At 40.1% G+C, this 21,462-nt stretch overlaps 2 protein-coding genes across 5 annotated transcripts in view; one reads left to right on the top strand and one right to left on the bottom strand.

Annotated features, from left to right (window-relative positions):
• Nucleotides 1-1,336, top strand: part of LOC129379950 (zinc finger protein 638-like) — an 18,313-nt gene extending 16,977 nt beyond the window's left edge. The window contains exons 27-28 of the mRNA XM_055060910.1: nt 527-584; nt 1,191-1,336. Of these exons, the coding sequence (XP_054916885.1) occupies nt 527-565 (39 nt within the window). The 3' untranslated portion in view covers nt 566-584; nt 1,191-1,336. The remainder of the gene's footprint in view (nt 1-526; nt 585-1,190) is intronic.
• On the bottom strand, nt 10-21,361 carry LOC129379949 (uncharacterized). Of its 4 annotated transcripts, none has more exons than XM_055060909.1 (35): nt 21,285-21,361; nt 19,813-19,913; nt 17,381-19,525; nt 16,635-16,696; nt 15,287-15,322; nt 14,996-15,190; nt 14,710-14,900; nt 14,399-14,538; nt 13,976-14,098; nt 13,648-13,743; nt 13,442-13,497; nt 13,169-13,356; nt 12,384-12,509; nt 12,267-12,304; nt 12,058-12,198; nt 11,586-11,711; nt 11,319-11,357; nt 10,072-10,197; nt 9,874-10,000; nt 8,988-9,089; nt 8,869-8,903; nt 8,423-8,587; nt 7,729-7,863; nt 7,537-7,575; nt 7,325-7,465; nt 6,935-7,023; nt 6,812-6,835; nt 6,202-6,320; nt 3,376-6,125; nt 3,220-3,301; nt 2,557-2,655; nt 2,338-2,478; nt 1,627-1,740; nt 1,330-1,451; nt 10-1,249 (listed from the first exon to the last, which is right to left on the bottom strand). In XM_055060909.1, the coding sequence occupies exons 3-35, from the start codon at nt 19,196-19,198 to the stop codon at nt 1,187-1,189; spliced, it is 7,848 nt and encodes a 2,615-aa protein (XP_054916884.1). In that variant the 5' UTR covers nt 19,199-19,525; nt 19,813-19,913; nt 21,285-21,361; the 3' UTR covers nt 10-1,186. The 4 variants fall into 4 exon arrangements, with proteins under 4 accessions (XP_054916884.1, XP_054916881.1, XP_054916882.1 ...); XM_055060906.1 differs by having other exon boundaries at nt 11-1,249; nt 1,627-1,743; XM_055060907.1 differs by having other exon boundaries at nt 11-1,249; nt 1,627-1,743; nt 19,813-19,891; nt 21,285-21,337.
• Nucleotides 21,362-21,462: the final 101 nt, after the last annotated feature.

Below are 21,462 nucleotides of genomic sequence, written 5' to 3'. Positions count from 1 at the left end.
TTTAAAACTTTAAATCATTAAAAGACTGCTGTAGAAAATCCTTGTAAGTGCTTCATATTTAAATCTGAAAAAATTGGAAAACGATATTTACACACAGCCAGAGTCGGGAAGTAACTAGTTACATTTACTTTTAGGAGTATTTCTACTTTTGCTTGAGTCAAATGTCTGGATTTTCTCCCCACTGAATGAAAAACAAACACCTGCAGATAAAGTTTCACAGGTTTTTATTGAAAGAAACTGATTTGGAAAAATGTTTTCTACTTATACAAATTATTGTCATTTTGGTCCTTAAAATACCAAAATCTCAACTGTATAATTTAATCTGATGTAATTTTTAAATATTAAATAATTTGATCAGTTAGAATAAAAACATGATTTATTTTATATCTGTTGTATAATGCAGAAAATTTCAATGTTTTTAGTTCATTTGTGTTTTTATCTCCAGTTTCCTTGAAAATGGTTGAACTTTTCTGTGGAAACATTTTTACCAAACTCTGATCTCGGCTTCTGTTTGTCTGTTTTTCAGATTCATTACCAGAAACTTTTACAACATTCATCTGATTAATCTGAGGAAGGATGTGAAGGTAAATCCAGTGTTTTTTAATCCACCTGCAGATTAAAGTTTTTCCTGATCCAGATCAGATCAGAACCAAATCTGTCCACACTCCAAAAAGCTAAAAATTATTTTTCTCTTCCTGACTTTTAGTTTATAAGTTTATGCAATCAAGTGCACGTATTATTATAAATGTATCTTTTTGTTTAAAATATCAAATAAAACTCAGGACTGTTAGATAAAAGTTTACTTCTAAACCACTGCAGTGAACATTAGTGGCTATTGTTCTGGTAGAAAATAGACTAACATTTTTCAGCAAATTATTTACCATAAACAGTAAAATTCTAGTTCCACTGGTAGATTGTTTCAAGTGCGGGAAAATAAACGGGAATGTTAGCACTAGTGATTTATCTAGATTTAATCGTAAGTTAGTTTGGTCTTTATTCTAGCGCAGTAAAATATTTTAGGTAGGAAATAAGCGTTACAAAGCTAGCAATTAAAAATGTACAGGAAAATTATTGAGGGCATTTCATTTATTAATTAAACCAATAAAAGGAAAAAAAAATGTACAAAGTTCAGTCATCAGATCTGTTCCATTCATCACTGAAACAAACTTTTTCTCCATCGTTGTTTTCAGTCAGAAATCCAACCCTGGGAATTTTCTGACGGTTCCTGCTGGAGCTCCTGGTAATGTTTCTGAAACGAGGAGGAGAAAAGCGTCACGGCGAGGCGGCCGACGCGCCAAGGTCACGTTTTCTACGTCTGTTTCCTTTTACCTGCAGGTTGTGGTAGTGGGTTCTGCTGCAGCAGTGCAGGTCTTTCTCAGCGCCTTCGTTGAGGTAGAAAACCGAGCAAAGGTTACAGAAAAACGCCAGTTTCTGGACCGTGAACTCCTGACCTGAATCAGCAAAAAAAGAAAAAAAAAAACATTAAAATTTTCAAAATGAAAGCCCCCAGACTAACGTTATCATTTATGCTGACTTGAGGTGGTTTTGTGGTAAAAAGATTTCCAGTGCTGGTGAGTTGGGGTTAAACCCAACCGACCAGCAGCAGAGGAAACGTCTCGTTCTCACCTAGAGGGCGTTCCGGGTCGAACGGCGGCAGATTGACGTTGGCAGCAACAGTCGGAGACTGGGATCGACATCTCTTTGCTCCAGGTCCGACCCGCTCGCTCCGCCGTCTGCCAACTACTGCAGAAGAAGAAATTAAAATCCTGATGCTCTGTGGCAGCCTGCACTTCTCAAACATCAGTTTATGTAGGAAACTGAGGAACAAAAACTTTTTATTTGGAACATTTTTTTGTTCCATAAATGCTGGAAATATTTAACAGAGTAATCAATTTGCACCTTTTTACAAAAGTCTTAACTTGCAATACTGAAGGGCAATTTTGTTTTGTTGAGATCAAGTCTGCAGCAATAAATCAATTATAAAGTTTATTGATCTTTTAAAGTGTTTTTTGCCATTATCAATATGTTACTTTAAAATGGTCTAAAACAACAATAATGTTTATCTCAATAACTTCTGGGACAATTTAGCAACATTAGTAAACATGACAGGACGAGTTCAGACTCCAAAATAAATTTTAAATAATTAAATTTTGGTTTAATTATTTTGAATATTAACAAAATGTTCCTTGTAGTTGAGCAGAAAATGGTGAAAATGACATTATTACAATTTCGTGTTTCTATGATGCTATTTTCATAATTCCCTTTTTTTCATGGAAACGTTTGATTTTTCACCTTTTGTTTGATCCAAGCTGGATTCAGTGTGTTGCTTCTGCTCACCAGAACCGCTGTCCGTTTCCTCCGGATCCTTTTGGACCTCTGACGGAATGTCGCTTGAAGCAGCAGAAAGCGATTCCTTCTCTTCTTCTGCTTCCAATTCGGGTTCTGCGCTGACTGTTTGACCTCTGGTGGATTTTCTCACTTTGAAAGAAAAGAAAACATTCAGTGATTTTTCTGGATTTGTCTCCATTTCTCTCCGTTTAAACGTCTCGCCGGTACCAGGAGTCGTCTTCGCCTTCTTTCTGGGTCGGCCTCTGGTTCTGGGAGCTTTTATTTCCTTTATTTCTTCTTCTGCTGTTACGACGTTCACAGTTTCATCTGAAACGACAAATCAAAGTTTCAACCCGGCAGCAGCACTAAACCCGATTATTTTCCTTCACAATGAACAGATTTGTTTCAGTCCAGCATGAAAAAAGTCCAATAAAAAACTGGAATTTGTCAAAATAAAGTTTGATTTTTGAGTCAAATTATTTCAGAAGGGAATCTAAATGCAGAGTTTGTATATTTTTATCCAAAGACCCATCTTTTAGTGACATAAACAAACTGAAAAAGATAGTTTTAATTCACTAATGTACATTATTTGTGGTAGTATTCAGCAGCACAGACAAGGTAAATTAAAATAAAACTAAATTTAATGTTTTTAATTGTCTCTCACGCCTTATTCACCCAACTAGTCCAAAAAGCAAACAATTTAACAACAAAGGAAATCTGCCAATTATAACTAACCTAATAAAATATAAGCTTGAATACGAAGAACTTTCCAAATCTTGAGAAAAATGTATAGAAATTCAACCATTTTGAATTATTTCCATCCAAACCCGGTAAATAAACATTCTGTTGTTGAAAACGGACATAAACCCGGAAACATTCAGGCACACCAACCTGTGGCGCCTTCATGTTTTCGTTTAGCAGATTTTGGGGTTTCGTCTGGTTTATTTTCCGCTTCAATTCCATCCAACACGGCCTAAAAAAAGATTATTTAGCCAAAACCTTGATGAAAACACCAGTATGAACCCATTAGTACTTCATTATCATCACCTCAGACAGGAGGGAGCCATCTTTGTCCTCCATCTTCTCCTCCCGGGACCCAGGACTGGTTTTAGTCTCAGGTTCTGGTGTCATTTCTTTTGATCCGGCTACAGATTCTTCTGGAGATAAATCCTCTGAATTACAGGTGAGCTGATCCAGACTCTGTTCCTCTGAAACGTCCCGTTTTGTCCCTTCAGGATCTGCATGTGTTAAATCGCCAACTCCGACTTCCTGCTTGGACTCTTTTGAACCAGCTAAAGCCTCGTTAGCATTGCTAACACCAGCTAACAGAGTCAAACTCTGTTCCTCTAAGACTTCCTGTTTGGAGTCTTCCATACTAGCCAATGCTCCTTTAGCATCTTCAGCAGCCTCAGTCAGACTCTCTTCCTCTGCTGCAGGTAAATTCTCAACATCTTCATTAAATTGAGATAAAAACTCCTCTAAAATCTTTTTTTTGGATCTTTCCTCATCAGATAAATCTTCATTAGTGATATTTACATCTTCAGCTAACCGAGTCAGACTTTCTCCTCTTAAGACGTGTTCTTCCGACTGTTCAGCAGCAGATGAATCCACTCTGACTTCTGTTGCATCGTCTGGCAATCGACTCAGACTCTGTTCCTCCAAAACTTCTTGTTTGTACTCTTCTGTACCAGGAAAGTCTACTGCAGCAACGCTAACACTACCAGCTAACTGAGGGAGACACTTTTCCTCTACAACTTCCTGTTTGATCTCCTTTCCATCAGGTAATGCTACTTCAGCATCGCTAACACCACCAGCTAACAGACTCAGATTCTGCTGCTCCAAGACTTCCTGTTTGATCTCCTTTCCATCAGTTAATGCTACTTTAGCATCGCTAACATCAGCTAAAGTCAGACTTGGTTGCTGTAGGATTTCCTGTTTGATATCTTCTGTTGGAACTAAAGCTACGTTAGCATCTGTCACATCATTAGCAGCCTGAGAGAGACTCTGTTCTTCCAAGACTTCCTGTTTTGACCCATTAGAACCAGCTAACGCTACTTCATTGCTAACATCAGCTAACAGACTCTGTTCCTCTGTGTAACCAGTTGTTATTGTGTCTTCTTTCTCAGCTTTGACTTCATCCTTTGCTCCACTTTTTTCTTTGCTCATCATCTCCTGAACTTGATCATTGATAGAAGCTACAACTTGAAATTGAGGATCCTCCTGTTTCTCATTTCCTGCCATCTCCACTGTTTTCTCTCCATCTTCTTTACTAGCAGTTGAGTTTGTATCATCAGTAGGTTCTCCTGCAGGACATTCTTCCTCAACTACTGGACTGCAGAGACTCTGTTTCTTCAAGGCGGCCATTTGTTTTCTAGTTGCTCTGGTGTTTTTCTTCGGTCTTCCTCGCCTTGTTTTCCGTTGTACCGCTGGTTGATCTTCCTCAACCTCCTGTTCCTCTTCAGCATCTTTCACATTATTAGCAGCCTCAATTGGACTCGGTTCCTCTGGTTCTTCCTGTTTGGAGCCTTTTACACCAGACATCATTACTTCAGCATCGCTAACGCCTGCAGCTAACTGAGTCAGACTCTGTTCCTCTGAGACCAGCTGTTCTCCAGAAGGTATCGCGTCGTCTCTTTCCTTTTCTCTGATTTCATCTTTTGCTTCATTTCTTTCTTCTTTGTTCATCATCATCTCCTGAACTTGATCATCTGTAGAAGCTACAGCTTCCTGATTTCTGACTGAGGTTGTCCCGTCATGAAGTTCTTCTTCATTGCCAGTTTCATTGAGATTCTGCTTCTTCAAGGCGGCCATTTGTTTTTTAGTTGCTGTGGTGTTTTTCTTCGATCTTCCTCTCCTTGCTTTCCATTGACCCACTGGTTGATCTTCCTCTTCTTTCACATCATTAGCAGCCTCAATTGGACTCGGTTCCTCCACTTCCTGTTTGGACCCTTCAGCATTGGCAACGCCACCAACTAACTGAGTTGGACTCTGCTCCGCTGACACCAGCAGTTCTCCAGATGGTATCATGTCATCTTTTTCCTTTTTGGTGAGTTCATCTTTTGCTTCACTTCTTTCTTCACTCATCGCCACATCTTTTTTCAAAGTCGTTGAGTTTGTTTTGTCAAGTTCTTTGACAGTTTGGTCGAGACTCTCCTTCGTCAAGGCAGCCATTTGTTTTTTAGTTGCTGTGGTGTTTTTCTTTGGTCTTCCTCTCTTCGGTTTCTGTTGTACCGCTGGTTGATCTTCCTCAGTCGCCTCTTGCTCAGCAGCGTCTGGTGTTACATTAGTAGTGTCCGTCGTCTCTTGTGCGTCTTCTTGTTCCATTTTGACGGTTTTGGCTCTTGTCGTATATCTCCTCGCCATCGTCTCCTGCTTCTCCTCAGCTTTAGATGCTTTGCTCCTTGTGCTCCTTCTGGGCTTTTCCTCTGGCAGAGTGGAAGTATCATCTGTTTTTTCTTTCACGTCTTCCACTGCAGATTCAGTTACGGACTGATCATCAGTTAAATTCACTTCCTCTGAGAGTTCTGCTGCAGGAAACACGTTGGAAGAGTCTTTCTCGTCTTGAATTGGGCCAGAAACTTCTGAACCGTCACGCTGATCTCCACTTGATGTTTCTTCTACCAGAACCTCAGGAGTTACAGTCTTTGACACCTGCTGGTCCGTCTGTGCCACTACACCCTCCGTGGGTTTATCTTCCTCTTGAGGAATCTCTGCTACGTTTGGAGCAGCAGTCTCTGGTTTCTCGCCGTCCTTGGGACGTTCCGTCTTCTTGGACTTGGAACCAGCAGCTCCTTCTTCTGTTTTTGGAGGAAAATGGTGTTAAACGTTTCCAGAAACAGAACCCTCTTTTTTTTTTTTTTTACTGCATTTTACCTTTTGGAGGTTTGGGTTTCGGCCTCACTTGTCGATCAGCCTTAACAGATTGCGAGTATGTCTCGAGGTCAATGGGAAGGTTTCCAGTTAGCTGCAGTCGCTGTTGTAGAGTCACCAACCTAAAATGAAGAAAGAAACGAGTTTGATTTCCAGTATTTTTGGTTTAGTTTCGAGTCCATATCTTAGTTCAAGTGTGCAAAGATATTTGCACTTAAATTATATAAAAAATACAGAAAGGAACTGGTGGCAAATGAGGTAGGGCAAGCAGTTTCTGTATTTATTCAGTGTCGTTACCATTTTGTCGCAGTTTAATTAGGGTTACTAAACTGGATTTTTAACCAACAAGCGTTCAAGCACCACAACATCAGATGAGTAGACAATATTTGAAATGTTTTTAACTGGTTATATGATTATTATTATTCTCTCATCATCCATTGATGGATAATTGATGAGCAGGTTTCATGTTTATCGGTCACCAGATAAAACCAGATGCCAGTGGTCAGATTAATAGTTTATATGAAGCTTAAAGATAAGATTCATATAATTTAGACATTTAGTTGTGATCAAATTTGTTTGTTTGGGTAACTGGTACCACAAATGGAGAACTTACGGTTCGATGCGTCCAACTTTCGTCCTACAAACAGACAGGAGAAAATTATCAAATTAAATAAATAATTAAGTGAATAAAAGGGATCATCAACCATTTTCTCAACTTCTGATCAGAAAAACAAACCAGTTTTCATCTTCAGTTAAATCGTCCAGGAAGAAAACTTTCTCCACCACTCGAGCGACGGCAGCGGAGTCGGACATCTCAACGTAGATCTGAGGGCAAAAACAGAATCAAGACCATCAGCAAAATAATCTGGGTTTTTTTACGTATTAAACGTGAATCTGAATAACTGAGATTTATGTTTATTTAGGGAATAAACTCCTGAAATCCCATTTTTAAATTTAAATGCTTCATCCTGACTTTTGTTGCTAATCTGAATTTTTTTTTTTTTACAATAATGAAGCTTTTTATTGAAGTTTTTCCTCTTTCATCCCCAGTTAAACCTTACAGTTACTTTATTCCAGTTAATTTATTCCAGTGTCTGTATCTCGGTGGCGTTGCGCCTCATCGTACCCGGTTGGCGAGATGCAGGAAGTTGACGAAGGGAGTGACGGACGCCACCACCTTCATGACCACAGTGACGACATCTGGAGACGCGTCGAAGGTTTCCACAGACAGCAGCCGTTCCTCCAGGGGGTCGGAGTCGGAAACCGGCTGAGAAACGAACCAACCAGAACCTCAGGACGGATCCAATGAAACCAGAGTTTAAACTAGTCAAAACTTACAGCGTTACTCCATTTCATCGCATTTTTGTACAACATCGCCTGCAAAAGATGACAAAACACACATTTGTTTTTGAAAACAATGTAAAATCATGTTAAATGTCTTTCGGAGCAAAACGGTGGAAAAAGTAAACATATTTTAAATTGTGGTTTAAAAAGTTCTTTAAATTTCTGATTGAACTCAGATGTTTGAACCTCGCTGGCGCCGTGATGCTCCATGTTCAGGGCCAGGAACGCTTTGAGTTGGCAGTCGTTGATGCTCAAAACTTTATTCAGATGATCTTTGATGAAACGGTTGCATGTCGACCATTCGCTGAAATAAACAAAGGCCTGGAGGACAGAGAGAGAGACGGTTCTTTATGACAGTCACAAATATAAATCTGTGAGTCATGATGAAGATTTTAACTCCTGGTAAAGAAATATTTTTCTGAAAAGTTCCATGAATGATCAGAAACGCTTCTGTTGCTTTGTCTGTCTGCTAAAATGATTAAATTACAAACCCTGCAATTAACCTGATTTAAAAACTAAACATGGTGTTGCTACGTTTGTGCAGCAGAAATATTTGTTACATTACTTTAGCTTAAAAATTATAACAGCACAAAAAACATTTTTTGTATTACGTGAACCGTGTGGTTAACCTTTGACCTCTGGAAGCATTTATTGATATTTTTAAAATTAAAATTTTTTGCTGCACAAACGTTTGACACCAACTTTGCTTCATTTGATTAAAGTTATGGAGCTAACATCACACAGTCACCTTCCCCCTCCTTTTATTTCCTGTTTTCACAATAATCCTAGTATCGTAAAAAAAATCCCTAATCCCAGACATTCCCAGATTAACATTCCCAGATTCCCTGCAGTGATTTCCAGATGGCTGTCGGCTCCTCACCCTCCTCTGCAGAGGCAGGACGACCACGTTGGAGCAAAGCGTTCTGAGCGTCTTTTCTGGGAAATACGGCCAGGCCAGGCGGGCCACGTCCTCCTGCGTGTAGCCGGCGGTGGGCAGGTTGGTCAGCATGATGGCGCAGGACGCCGCGCTCCAACCGTCCACTTCCTGCACAACCAGGAAGTTCAAAATATAAACACATCCGTTTGAGAGTAAGTTCTTTGGCCACAATACTTAAAATGTTTTACAGAAGATTTAAAAAAAACTAAATGATGAGATTTAAGTCAATGTTTTTGTGGCCTTAATCATCTTCTGTGAATAAATGTGACAGTTTTTTATAATAAAAAATGTGGCACAGTTTTTTAATTTCATGTTATTCCCTTTTAAAAACAAGTAAATGTCTGAACTCGGCTACTTGTGGTAAAGAAAACAGAAACAAACCAGATTACCGTAAAGCAGGAAACTTTTCTAAGTTTGATATAATCTGAGAAGAAAAACAGAAAACAAATAATTAAGCCCAGTTGCCTTTGGTGAGGGGGATTCTGGGTAAGTAAACGGCGTCTCTTACTCGGGACGTCGAACCACTGAGACAACGTCGGGAAGATAAACGGGTCGGTTTTCATGGTGATCCAAAATGGCGGCTTGCTGTTTGGTGGGACGTTACATTTCCCTGTTTGGGGGAGGAGAGAATATTATGGGCTGGACAACAATAAAACCCAAAGGTTAGAAATTCAGACGCGACATCATGTTTGGGGTGGAAACAGCAGAAGAATTAAAAAGATCTTCAATGGTCCAAAAACATTCAGGTTTTCAGTACATTTTATTTACACCTTTCAAAGATTAAAACTCTTTTCTAAAGGAGCATAAGCATTAAAACAGAAATAATAGAACATTTTCAAATTAAAAACACAAAAGGTTTGTTTTCTATGCATTTGGTTATAAATCAGGTAATTTTCTCTTAGTTGCTAGTTTTCTCTTTTTTTACTTTCACCATAAAAATTCATTTTTCATTTTGAGGATTTTTCCAGTAAAATGTAAATAAATACTTATTATAACCTGGTTTTAATTCTGTGATAACATAGAAACTATAGCGCCCCCTGTATTGATTTCAATACATTTGCAAAAACACGCTGAACTATTTTATATACAATCACAATAACAAATTATTATATTTAAATAATGTATAATAACCTTTAAAATGTGTTGAAACATTTGTAATTATTTGTTCTTTATAGTCAGAATGTTTCAAGAATCAGACTGAATTAGAGTGAAGTCGTAATCTGGGAATAAACTCAAAATGCAAAAATAGTCTCCGAAAAAAAGCTTTAATATAAATTTATTCTCGTATTTGTATTTTCTGTCCTACTGTGGCCGTTATGGACGTCAGTCTTTGCGTCCCGGAGAAGCAAAACTCCAGAGATGTAAGTCGGTTTGATCCCTAAAGGAAGTCGCACCTCGTGAACCTCCGATGGCGTCCGCCGGCATCATCCTCAGCAGCTTGTGAGAGCGACCGGCTTCCTGTTTGCTGTACGACAGCCCCAGCAGATCCGCGTCGTTGCTCGACTCAAATTCCACAAACACCTGCAGACACAAACCGGTGAGTCCAGCTGGAGCTCGGCGGGACGCACAACACGGTCCAGGTGTGTCGATACCTTGTTGAGAAGCGGCAGGAAGTTTTTCACCGCAAAGCCGCTCATGAGAAACTCTCTGAGCTCCTGGGTTTCACTTTGAGAGACGTCATGGAAGAAGACGGTTCTGGACCCGTCGTCTATGACGTTCTGGTTGGAGAAAAGCAGCAAACCTGTATGAACGATCCGCACACCGACGGGAACGTTACATAAAAACAGCCGATTTAAATGGCATTTGATTGATTTGATCTGATCGATCAGAGGCTCTGAAGGCTTTAATCGCCTCCATGACACATTTTAAAAGTAAAAATAGACGAGAAAATCCAGGGAAGAGACTTGAGTTTCAGAAAAGGCCCCAAAGAAAAAAGAAAGAAAAAGGAACTTGTATCAATAGAGTTGGACAATCAATCAATAGATCAATAAATACATAATTAGAATATTCAACATTATTCATTGAACTTCGATCCAGAACCGAAACAGGAAGAGGAAAAGCTTCACTCGACTTCTCACAGCCAGATAAGAAACGCTGAAATCAACCGACTGGCTTTTTGGTTGCCTAGCAACGACTTGTAGAGTAACTCCTGGTTACCTAGCAACAACATGTCAAGTGACTGGCGCAGCAGCAGTTTAAGGTTTTGCTCACAACTGGTTAAAAGTAATAAAATTGCAGTAAAGAAAACAGAAACAAACCAGATTACCGTAAAGCGGGAGATTTTTCTAAGTTTGATATAATCTGAGAAGAAAAAGAGAAAACAAAGAATTAAGCCCAGTTGCCTTTGGTGAGGGGGATTCTGGGTAAGTAAACGGCGTCTCTTACTCGGGACGTAAGAGACGCCGTTATTTCATATAATTTTTAAAAAACTGATCAATAATTATTGATATGAACAAACATGAAACCATCACATTGTGATGCGTTTATCCTGCCTGTGAACTAAGAACATAATCTGAGATGTTTCTCAGATTTAAGATTTAATCCTTACTTTAATATTTTGCTATTTTTCATGTGAGTTCTCATAAAACTGAAACTTTATTGTAATAATATAATGTCTGGATTCTTGTATTATTATAAAACCTATCAGTCATTTCCTGGTTAAGATGTTGGGTTACGCAGTTAAGCTCCACATTAAGGCAAATTGACAGAAACATTTCTCTACAGTCGTTTGCAAACGTCACTGGAGTCTCAACAGTCTCAGCTTCCAATGACGCATAAATTTAAATCTACAAAGACCATCGCAGACGGGTTGCAGCTGTGTGTGGCTGTGTTCACTTACACGGTGAATCTGTTTCATCAGAGCAGAATAAAACTGGAACTGGAACGAGACAAAATGGACAAAAACACTTTAACAGCAGCTAGTTACAAACAAAACTAACGACTGAAATGAGAAGAAACAAAAATAACTTCTACTTTGGTTCATGTTGCAGGTAAGTAGATTTAAAAAAATAAAAATAAAAATGGCCGCCAACAGCTAAATCTAAATGTTAAAAACTAAAAGGTCATTTAGTTATTTTAAACAAGAACAAGACGATCTGATGCTTACAGGCGTCATTGGGAAGCCGCCACAAACAGGCCTGATGCGGATCTGCTGCCCCCTAAAGGCAACGCCGTCCCACGTCTCCGTCAGGAGGTTTCGTAGATCTTCGCCGCTCGGCATGATGCCCAAAGCCTGATGGGAAAGTTCAACCACAACATCAGGATTCATAAACCTGCACAAACATGAAGGATTTGCTCCTTTTGCACTTCAAATTCAAAACAATATAAATTAACTAAACAAAAACGTTTCAATGCACTATTATATTATTTATTAGCTGATCAAAAAAAGACTTAATAGAGGGAAAAAATGTGGTTTCAACTGTAAATAATGTTTTCTAAATGTTCGCTTTCATTCAACGTTTAGACTGAACTCAATTACAAAACCGTGGAGTTTGAATATCAAGCATCTCGACGAATTCTGCATTTAAGTGTGAAAAAATCAAAGAAAAGGACAAGGTTGGCTGTAATGTGGCGCTCACCAGGCCGGACTGAGGAAGGCAGTAAATGGTGTCGACTTTGTGTTTGAACCCAAACGGAGCGAGCCGCTCGGTCAGCTCCGCCTCCGTGTAGCTGCAGGCTTCAGCGTCTGGGAGGTCACTGATCAGAAACACCTCAGGAAACTACAGAAGAAAACAGTTGGGATCAAACAAAGTCCATGAAACTGTGAGGAAAAATAGAGGCGACTCACTTCTGTCGCCGACTTTATTTCTTCGTTTGTCAAACAATCTGAAAGCAAAAGAGAACAAGAGTTAAAGCTGGAGGTCACGATGGAGAAGCAACAACAAGGCAGAACTTCGTTTCTTACTGAAAGTTTCTGTCAGCAGCAGCGACTTCAGCTGATCTCCAACCGTCTGGGAGGTTCCTGGGTCCAGGTGATAATCGTCACCTGGATCCGCTTCAGCCGGTTCCGACTCCAGCTTCACCTCAGAGTCTGAGAGAGGAAATGTTTTTTACCCAACATGCTGCAGCTTGAGAGGAATCACTGAATAATCAGCACCGCAAACAGTAAAATACACACACGGTTAATTATTCGTTTAGTTTTTCTGAGCTGAAATGCCAAAGAGAAAATCAAGACACATGCCAGGATTCAAACCAGCAACATGAAGCTACCAAAAGTGATGATAAAGTTATTTAAATTATTCATTTTCCCACAAATAATTGGTTCTCCAAACGTATAAAGACGTGAACATTTGGTTCTCTTGTGGTTAAATTTGTACAAAATGGAAAACAGACAGTTGATCCACCATCATCTTTGCACCATTTCAAATATAAATATTAATATTTATATTATTAATAAAATATTAATAATAAAAATAATCATTATGAGGCTTGTTTCATTAACTTCAGTAACTGAAAACAATTTATATTTAAAATCACACAAAACACTCAAATTTTAGAGTGAATTTAGACACAAACTATTAACTGAAGACATTAATTGATTATTAATTAATATTGCTGTTTTGGCTGATAAAACAAACATAAACAGATGAAAATAATTATCAGTCCAGGTTTATTTATCGAACCGATGCTGATATGTTGTTCATCCCTGCAGCGTTTAAAACAAATACGTGTAGAAAGTAAAATATTTACCGTCTCCTGCATCCTGACGTTCTTCTTGTGCAGAAACGTCTCGCTGATCGTTTTTAGGTTTTTCGGTCTCGGCAGCATCAGGCTTCTCATCCGACTCTTTGGGTTTTTTGGTTTTAATTCCTGATCCGTCTCCCTCCGTTTTATGTTTCTTTGCAGCCGAAGACGTTTCTGCTTTAGCCGCGTCGTCTCTGAGTCAGCAGAGAAAACGGAGAAAGGTTAAAGTTCAACGAGAAGAAACGTAAAGAATCGGAGGATTATTAAAATATAACTCACGATTTCTTCTGTTGTTTAGAAGCAGAAGAGGAACCAGGAGGTATGAAAACACAGTCCTGTAAATACATAACTGTTAATGCAACATTTCAGAAATAAATGCAGTTTTTCTTCACTTGGAAGCTGGTATTTGTGGCGTTTCTTCCAAACATGAACATTTTCAGCTTTTTGTGAAGAATGAATTAAAGAATGATGATTTTCTCACACACCTCAGTGACGACGGTGATGGTGTCTCCTCTGAAGTCGAAGCTCTCCATGCTGCGAAGAACCTCTGCATCGTCTTTCTCCTGGAAAATGACGGTAGCCTGCATGTGCACAGCAAACACAAAGACACATTTCAGGACGTTTTTTTGAACCATTTTATTAAATTTAAAAAAAAATAAACAATAAGCAGTTCAGCTTGGAACCAAAAGTTTTATATTTGAGATTACTTTGGGAAGAGACATGTCCCCCACCAGGGGGCGTGGCGGAGCCGTCTTCTCTTTGTCAACAGAAGGCTTGTTAAAACATTTTTTTAAATCTTTTATTAAGACCTACCTCGTGTCTGGATCTGTACAGAACAATTGACTCGATTTTCCCAAACGACTCCATGGCGTTCCACACGTCGTTGTACGAGTGATTGCTGAAAATCCCTCTGAGCTTCACCGTGTTCGGCTCGTCCTACAGACCAGACAGAAGCTAGACAGTAAATATTCATAGAGGACAGACATTTAGTTTTTGTCATCAGAAAACGTACTCTGGATTTTCTTTCAGATCTTTGAATGTTTCTGTTTTTGTAGGCAGAAAATGCGTAAATTAATGAGTAAAACTGATTGGAAAACAGAGAAAAGAGGACAAGAGACCTTAATATTATGAAAAAAAACTGGAGACTTGTAATGATGATGTGATCAATAAAAAGGTCTCAACTGATTTGTAATTTCTCCACTTTTACGGTTTTATTTGCATTACTTAATTACTTGCCTCGGTTTCCTTAGGATCTGGTTTTGTAACAAAAAATGATGGCGATGTCGACTTCCGCTTTTTGAGTTCAGCCAGTAAAGAAGGGGTCATGGATTTCACCACTGCCTCCAAGTCCGACTGCTTCGACAGAGACTGGACGCCTGGAAAAGGATCAGCAGAATCACTGGGTTGGTACGTTCTTTATGTTCCAAACAATCAGTGGGTTAAAAAACAAAACAAACCGTAAAAACGTGGAACAATAGGCCTTGTTTTCACTTTGAAACTGAAGTAACCATTTGCATTTTTTCAAAACTGTGGATTATTTATCAAACCTGATGCTTCCAGCAGTCTCTTCGCCAGCCTCTCTGCGCTGATCGACCTCCTCCGTTCAGGAGTCGATCTTTCCGACGACGATCGTCTCTCTCTTCTCTTTCTCTGTTCTCTCTCGCGGCTCCTCGATCGTGAACGGTAATGGTGGGCTGAGCGGGACTTGTACCGAGGACTTGAGGAACGAGACCGGGACCTAGTCAAAGTTTGTATGAAAAAACTTTGTGTTTTATGGAAACTTTTTGAGAACTTTTAGAATGCAGTGGTTTTAACATTTCTAAATCCAAGTACCTGTAACTCTGGTGTGTCTTCTTGCTCTTGGAGTCATGGTGACGTCGAGGGCTGCGCGAGCGGGAGCGGGAGCTGCTGCTGTCCTTTCTTCCCTTCTTGCGGCTGCGCTGTGGGCTGCGGGAGGAAGAACGCGAGCGGCGCTGGGCGCTGTGGGAACGAGAACGACTCCTTTGCTGGGTGGCAGGTCTTTTAGCTCTACAAAGACCAGACAGAGAGAATAACAGAAAATAACTTGTAAACATTGCTTGTTCTCAGTTTAAATGGATGTGGTTTTATTTGTACAAATATTACCTCCAGTCTTGTATCTCACCATCCCAGTCTGGATATCTGTAGCAATAAAACAAGAGGAAACGGGTCACAATTTGGCAAAAGAGGGATATCTTCACATCTTTGCTCTACTGATAACTTAGTAGTAATTTTCACTGTAAAGTATGAAAATTTCATACAGGCACGCCTATATATTGAAAGGATATTTACAGGGAAAATATTTTTCTATATTATGTTCTCTTCAGACATGAAAAAAAAAAGGTGAAGTTGATATAAAACGAGACAACATGTTACACAAACAGAGAGTTCTCTAAACCTCACAGTTGAAAGTCAACAAACATTAATCACTAATTAATATTTCTCTCTTTAAATCATCCAAAGAGAGATGGATGGACAGCACAGTCCAGTGCTGGACAGAAAATACAAGTATTGTAGAAAACACCAGGTTTTAAGTCTCCTGGACAGTAACTGCACAGAATAAAGGGCATTTAATTCAACGGTAAGTTTATCAGATAACTTAAGATACCAAACGCCAAATAACTTCAGTTTTAAAAGATTAAATCTGCTTCAAACCATGTTTAAAGATTGGAGCAGTGGTGGGCACTGCTAGCTAAAAAGTTAGCTGTGATAACCCTTAAATCACTGAAAAGCTAAACACCTGTAGTTAGCAGAAGCTAATGCTAAAGTCCCAACTTTAACTCAAAATTTCTCTAGAAAGACTACAACCCTTGAGCACAAATTACATTTTTACGACTTTTAGGCTCTATATTGTCATAGTATTTAGGTATTTTTGTAGGTTGTTCTCTGCTGTTCATGTTTTATTTTGTTTGCGTGTTTCATCGGTTATAAAAAGTGAGACCACTTCAAAATAAGAGCATAAATGTAAACATGTAGACTAACTAAACTAAACACAAATGTTGAACTTTATTCAACTGAAACATTACAAAACGGCCAAGTGAATTAGTGCTTCCGAATTTGTCCAGAAAAATTTATTTAGGCTAATTTAGGTAAAAGCTAATTTTTCAGCGCTAACTGAAAAATTAGCTTTTAACGCAGTGGAAATGTGTCCACAACATGAGCAAAGGAAGCCAGACTACAAGGTAACAAACACACTGCTGTTAATTAGCGGAACTCCATCATATAAAACACAAAACATGCCAACAATTCAATGAATTTCCTGGTTGGGTTATAACTTTTTTAGCGCATTGTTATAAACCAGCGTTAAACATTTATACGTTGGACAGGCAGCAAATCAGACACCTAACCTCAGAGAGGCTGGTTAGCATGCATCCAATACTTAAGCTACAAGTAGAAAACTCGTGACCACTTGAAATAAATCGACATCAGAGAACATTGAGAGCAAAATACTGACTGTCTCCGAAGGAGCCTGCGGTTCTCATGGTGGATGGTGGAGTCGAGGTGGAAAAGCCAATGCTGGTTATCAAAACAAAGAAAAGTTAGGAAGCAGTTTCACAACCAACAAGCTTTAAAAAAAATTATAAAATGCTTTTTTTCCCCTCCCAACACCAAACCCAACAAACATATTTTATTAACCTTTGAAGATATTGACTTCTACTGTTATTACCGCATTGTTTCCCACAATTTTAATACATATCTAAATAAGCAGGCATTGTGTAAACAACAGTTCATTAAAAATTACACCCGACAAATTGGCTTAATCATTAAGAAATCTTTATAATTTAAACCAGGAAACACAGAAGTCACACAGTAGATAAAAACAATCTTCTTGGGCTCTGGTCAGGTCTGATGTTGCCATCCTCAGTTGTCATGTCAGCGTTTGGGAACGGCTTTCCAGGCAGGTTTGGATCAGGACAGATCACAACACAGAACCTGGGACAACTACAAAGTGAGTCAAGGGCAGGAAGAAGAGGAAAATGGAGAACCGGACACTGGTGTACTGTAGAAATTGGAGGAAACGTCACAAAAGTCCACTTTATGCCGATTTTCTCTAATTCGCTGAATTGGAGAAAAACAGTTAAACACTGGATTAAATTTTCATGTTATTTTAATTATTCAGAGAGACTGAACACGAGTTCTCTCCAATATTCAACAAATCACAAAATAATATAAGAATGATGAACACACTGCTCCACTTACCTTGATGGTCTCAAATTTTCTGTCACACAGAGTGCATCGATGTGGAAAGGCTGGCGGTGCGACGCACGCGTAGTCGTTGATCATCGACCTTGACGGCAGACCCCTGAAGATCGCCACCTTCGGAGTTGAGCTGCTGTACGCGGACTTTGACGAACCATAATGCTTCTTTGCTTCTGTGTTTGCCTGTGCTGGAGGAGTGGTGAGAGACCTGGAGACAAGAGGACGCGACTCCTCAGGCGGTTTAGTTCGCTTTGTTGTGTCCGTTGCAGCTTTGCTTTGTGGAACATTTGCTAGCTTCTCTTTCCTCTGCTCTTTCAAAACCTCTGGCTGCTGCTCGTGAGTTTTACGAGGATTATCAGTACGATTATCTTGCTTACAACCAACTTCTGCGCCTTCACTTGAAGAAGTGCTAGACTTTGAATCTTGCGCCTCCCCTTGCGGAGAACTGCCTTTCAAGAAGTTGGCACTTGAAAACTTTGGTCTCTTCTTTGTTTCTGCATCTTTCTTTAGCAGAACAAGGGGAGTGAAGGACATCCGAGGTGCCTGGACTGTTAGGCTCAGTAGTGGTTTGGGTGGATCTGCTCCTGCCTTTGGAGGAACAAAGGTGGGGGTTTGGTGAGCCACTGGCCTTTTAGGTGAAGCTTTGTCGTCTTCTGGGGAAATGAAAGGGATGTGGACCTTTTGAGGAGCCTGGTTTGATTGCGTTTGTGGCAACTTGGATAGGTTGCTGCTTCGGGGAGTCACAGGACTCCTCCCTGAGGCGACAACCTCTGACGTACTTTTTTTGAACGATTCTTTGTAACTGGTGCTGCTATAACCATCGAGTACGCTTTTAGTCCCACCACTGGTGACTTTAGTTTCCTCAACCACAGTGTAGCTCCCAGTATGCCCATAGTCAATCACCTTGGCAGGTTTAAAAACCCTAGAGATATCGTCCTCGTGAAGCTCTGGCACTTCTGGGCTGCTATGTGTCTCCGGCTCACAGAAGCTTGTGGAGGGCTCGGGGTCACAGTCAGGCGCTGTTGAAGCTCTCTTCTCCTTCATGCGGCGAATCTGCTTCAAGATCAGAACTAGATTATCAGAGTTTATCTCATCTTCAGGGAACATCAGGAGATATTCCAAGTCCTCTTTTTCAAGTCCAAATTTCTCAAGAAGGATAGCGGCAAACTCTGGCGTAATCTGCGACTGAGAAGGCTCATCAGGATGCACTGGTTCGCTTGGACTTGGGTCTTCATAACGTCTGTAACCGGACACAGATTGGTTACTTTGCCGTCTCTCGCTGGATGCAAAAAACCTGTCATCATTGCTGCTGGGATAGGTGGATGAAGCTGGTGAATGAAATTTCACACGAGTATCCTCTGTGGGCTTTTTCAAGATCTGCAACCAGCTCAAGGAGCTGTTGTCACTGTCATCTCGTTGCTCCCCATCTGTGCCCATATCACCATACGACTCTATACTGGTGGAAGGAAACTCGTCTCTTTGAGTGGAGAAAGAGCGAGAACCATGGCTTAAATGCGGAGACACCAATTCTTCTCTGGTTCTGCCAACAAGTGATCTTTCAAGGTCCCTTTCTGACCAGGCCATCATCTGTTCAGGCCTGTAAGTCATCGGCAGCCCTGACATTTGAGGGATAGTTCTTCCTGAAGTTTTACCAGTTCCAGAAAATGATGAAGAAGAGATAAAGTCTGAATCAGGTTCCATACGGTGCCGCGCCATCCAGTGGTCCATGTCTGACTCTTCACTATAGATTGGACGATCGGGACGTTGGGTGGGATTTTTATTCCTGGAGGAATAGGGGTTGTACGGAGGAAACGACATGGCTTTACCAATTCTCCAGCAGTGAGGGTGCTGAACACCTTCACCACAGGGAAGGACGGTGCGGACGGGAGATTCTTAACAATTAAGGTACCAGTTGTGACACTGACACCAAGAGCGCATTGGTGATCTGTGTCAGTGCTGCCTGAACAATGCCAAGGATGAAATGGTGGAAGTCGTTCTTCTGAAGAAGAGAAGACAACAGTCGAAAATCAAAAGCTGAAGAAAAAGCAGGTCGTGGAGTAGAGCAGGTATCAGCCATCGCCCAGTGAGCGTTGAGGGCTCAGCAGCTTCACATTCTTCCCAACATTAAGAAGTTCAGGTCTTTTACTGGCGAGAGAGAACAAAGAGGGTGAAACATCACAGGGCTGATACACAGAAAGAAACCAAGAATAAGTAAAGACACAAATGTCTGGAACAGAACATTATCTTTTTTCCTTTAAATGGCAACAACTAAAAACACGGAACAAGGTCAGAGAATATGAACTGAACTGGTGATATAGCAAGACAAAATTCAAACCAACTCTGAACCAAACTTTATTAAGACAAAAAACATGAATCATTGAAGAGATTCAAAAAAGCATGTGGCTGCGGATTCACATCCTCTTTAAACTCACTTCAGTCTTTTCTGTGGTGCAACAGAGATGCTGAAAGTTTCGGAGCCCTGTGCTTCACCGTACGATGTTCAACTTGAGTCTGGAGAAAGGCGACGGACAATCTGCTTAAGAGATATTCAAGACCATTACTAGTACCTTACACGTTCAAGAGATATCCATTTTATTGAAAAAGGGTCACCGCTCTCTGAAGAGAGAAACAGGAGAACTTCAGCTTTGTTAAACAAAATCACAGCTGCAAACCATTCCAGCAATGACAAATAAAGAAAAGTCAAAGAGAAAATAAGCAAATCTCATAACCAGGAATGGGAAAATCTGCAGCAGCAGGATAACAAACAGAAATAACAGGGTTTCGTGCTCCATCTCATCCATGGCAGAGCTGCGGTGGGGTGTTGCCAACTTCTGTAGTCATTGAATGAGAGGCGGGGTACCCACATGCCAGGTCATCAGGAAACAGGAGAACCGATGGTACAGTCGGACATACATCTGAGAGCAATTCAGAGTATCCAGGTAACCTGAAATGTCTGCTGGACTCTGGGCAAAAGCTGGAAGAAAAACACACAAACTCCACATACAAAAGCCTCAGAAGGGTTTATGTGCCAGGATCTCCCTGCTGCCACACACAGTACCTCATGGTTTCAAGAAAAAAAAAATCACAAAAATGGAAAAAAAGGTTAAAGAGGACAAAACTATAATTACTTTGTCTATTACTAAAATAAGAAACCTCCAATCTGGGTAAATTTGAGTGTATTTATGCCAAGAAAAGAAGCTGATGTTGCATAGTTGGAACAGAGATTAGGGTACAGCAACAGTGTTTGATTATTTTATAAGTAACTCAGAGGCATCCATGTAGGTTTACAGGTTAAAACACACCATCAGTCTACGAGAAACATTATATGTTAAATACCCAATATCAATATAATATTGGAAGCAGCAACAACACTGTAAAAAGCAGGGAAGATCATTTCCATTTTGTTTGAAATGTGTGTTTTTATTATGGATTGTTATTGGACAAAAAATGGGTTATATGACGGGTGTGGAGTATTTTTGTATCAATTCCCTGAAGCAAACATTGTTTGATGTTGATTTTTCAACCCACATTAGACCCTCAAGTGTTTCAAGTGATGCTACATTTTTACCAACATTCAAAGCTTCAGAGACTTAAAACCAGAAAATCGCCACATTTAGACCAGAGTATGACTGATCATTTTTGATGTAAGCGAATCAGAGAAGCTGCCTTTACTCCAAAGTTCACCTACCTCCACATTTTAAGTTAAATATATCCCAAAGCAATTGAAGCACCGGACGGTTAAACTCAGGCTAACAACACGATTCAGCAGGAGCTAACGTTAGCCTGCTGCGGCTAGCTCTGAGACCGGTAAAAACCGGAACACGCAGGTTGAGGAACCCGGAGAAGAAGAAGCTACATTTAAACTTTGGTTTGAAAGTTAAATGAACGTTTGATATAAACATACCGATTGTGGTTCACCATCTGTAAGCGTTTGTCTCAGCTCTTCTTCGAAATGTGTCGGTGACTAAAGAAACAAAAAAAAAAAACGCCTCTGCTGCCCCCTGCTGGGCCGGAGTGCTAACCGGAAGCAGCTAACGCGAGTCCAAAAATCCAACAGAAAGTAAAAGTCTGCGGCTACTTTC

Source organism: Poeciliopsis prolifica, unplaced genomic scaffold (assembly GCF_027474105.1).
Source record: "Poeciliopsis prolifica strain line A6 unplaced genomic scaffold, Auburn_PproV2 SCAFFOLD062, whole genome shotgun sequence".
NCBI lineage: Eukaryota > Metazoa > Chordata > Actinopteri > Cyprinodontiformes > Poeciliidae > Poeciliopsis > Poeciliopsis prolifica.
The sequence above is the reverse complement of the archived record's forward strand: the minus strand, read 5'-3'. Positions and strand labels throughout refer to the sequence as shown.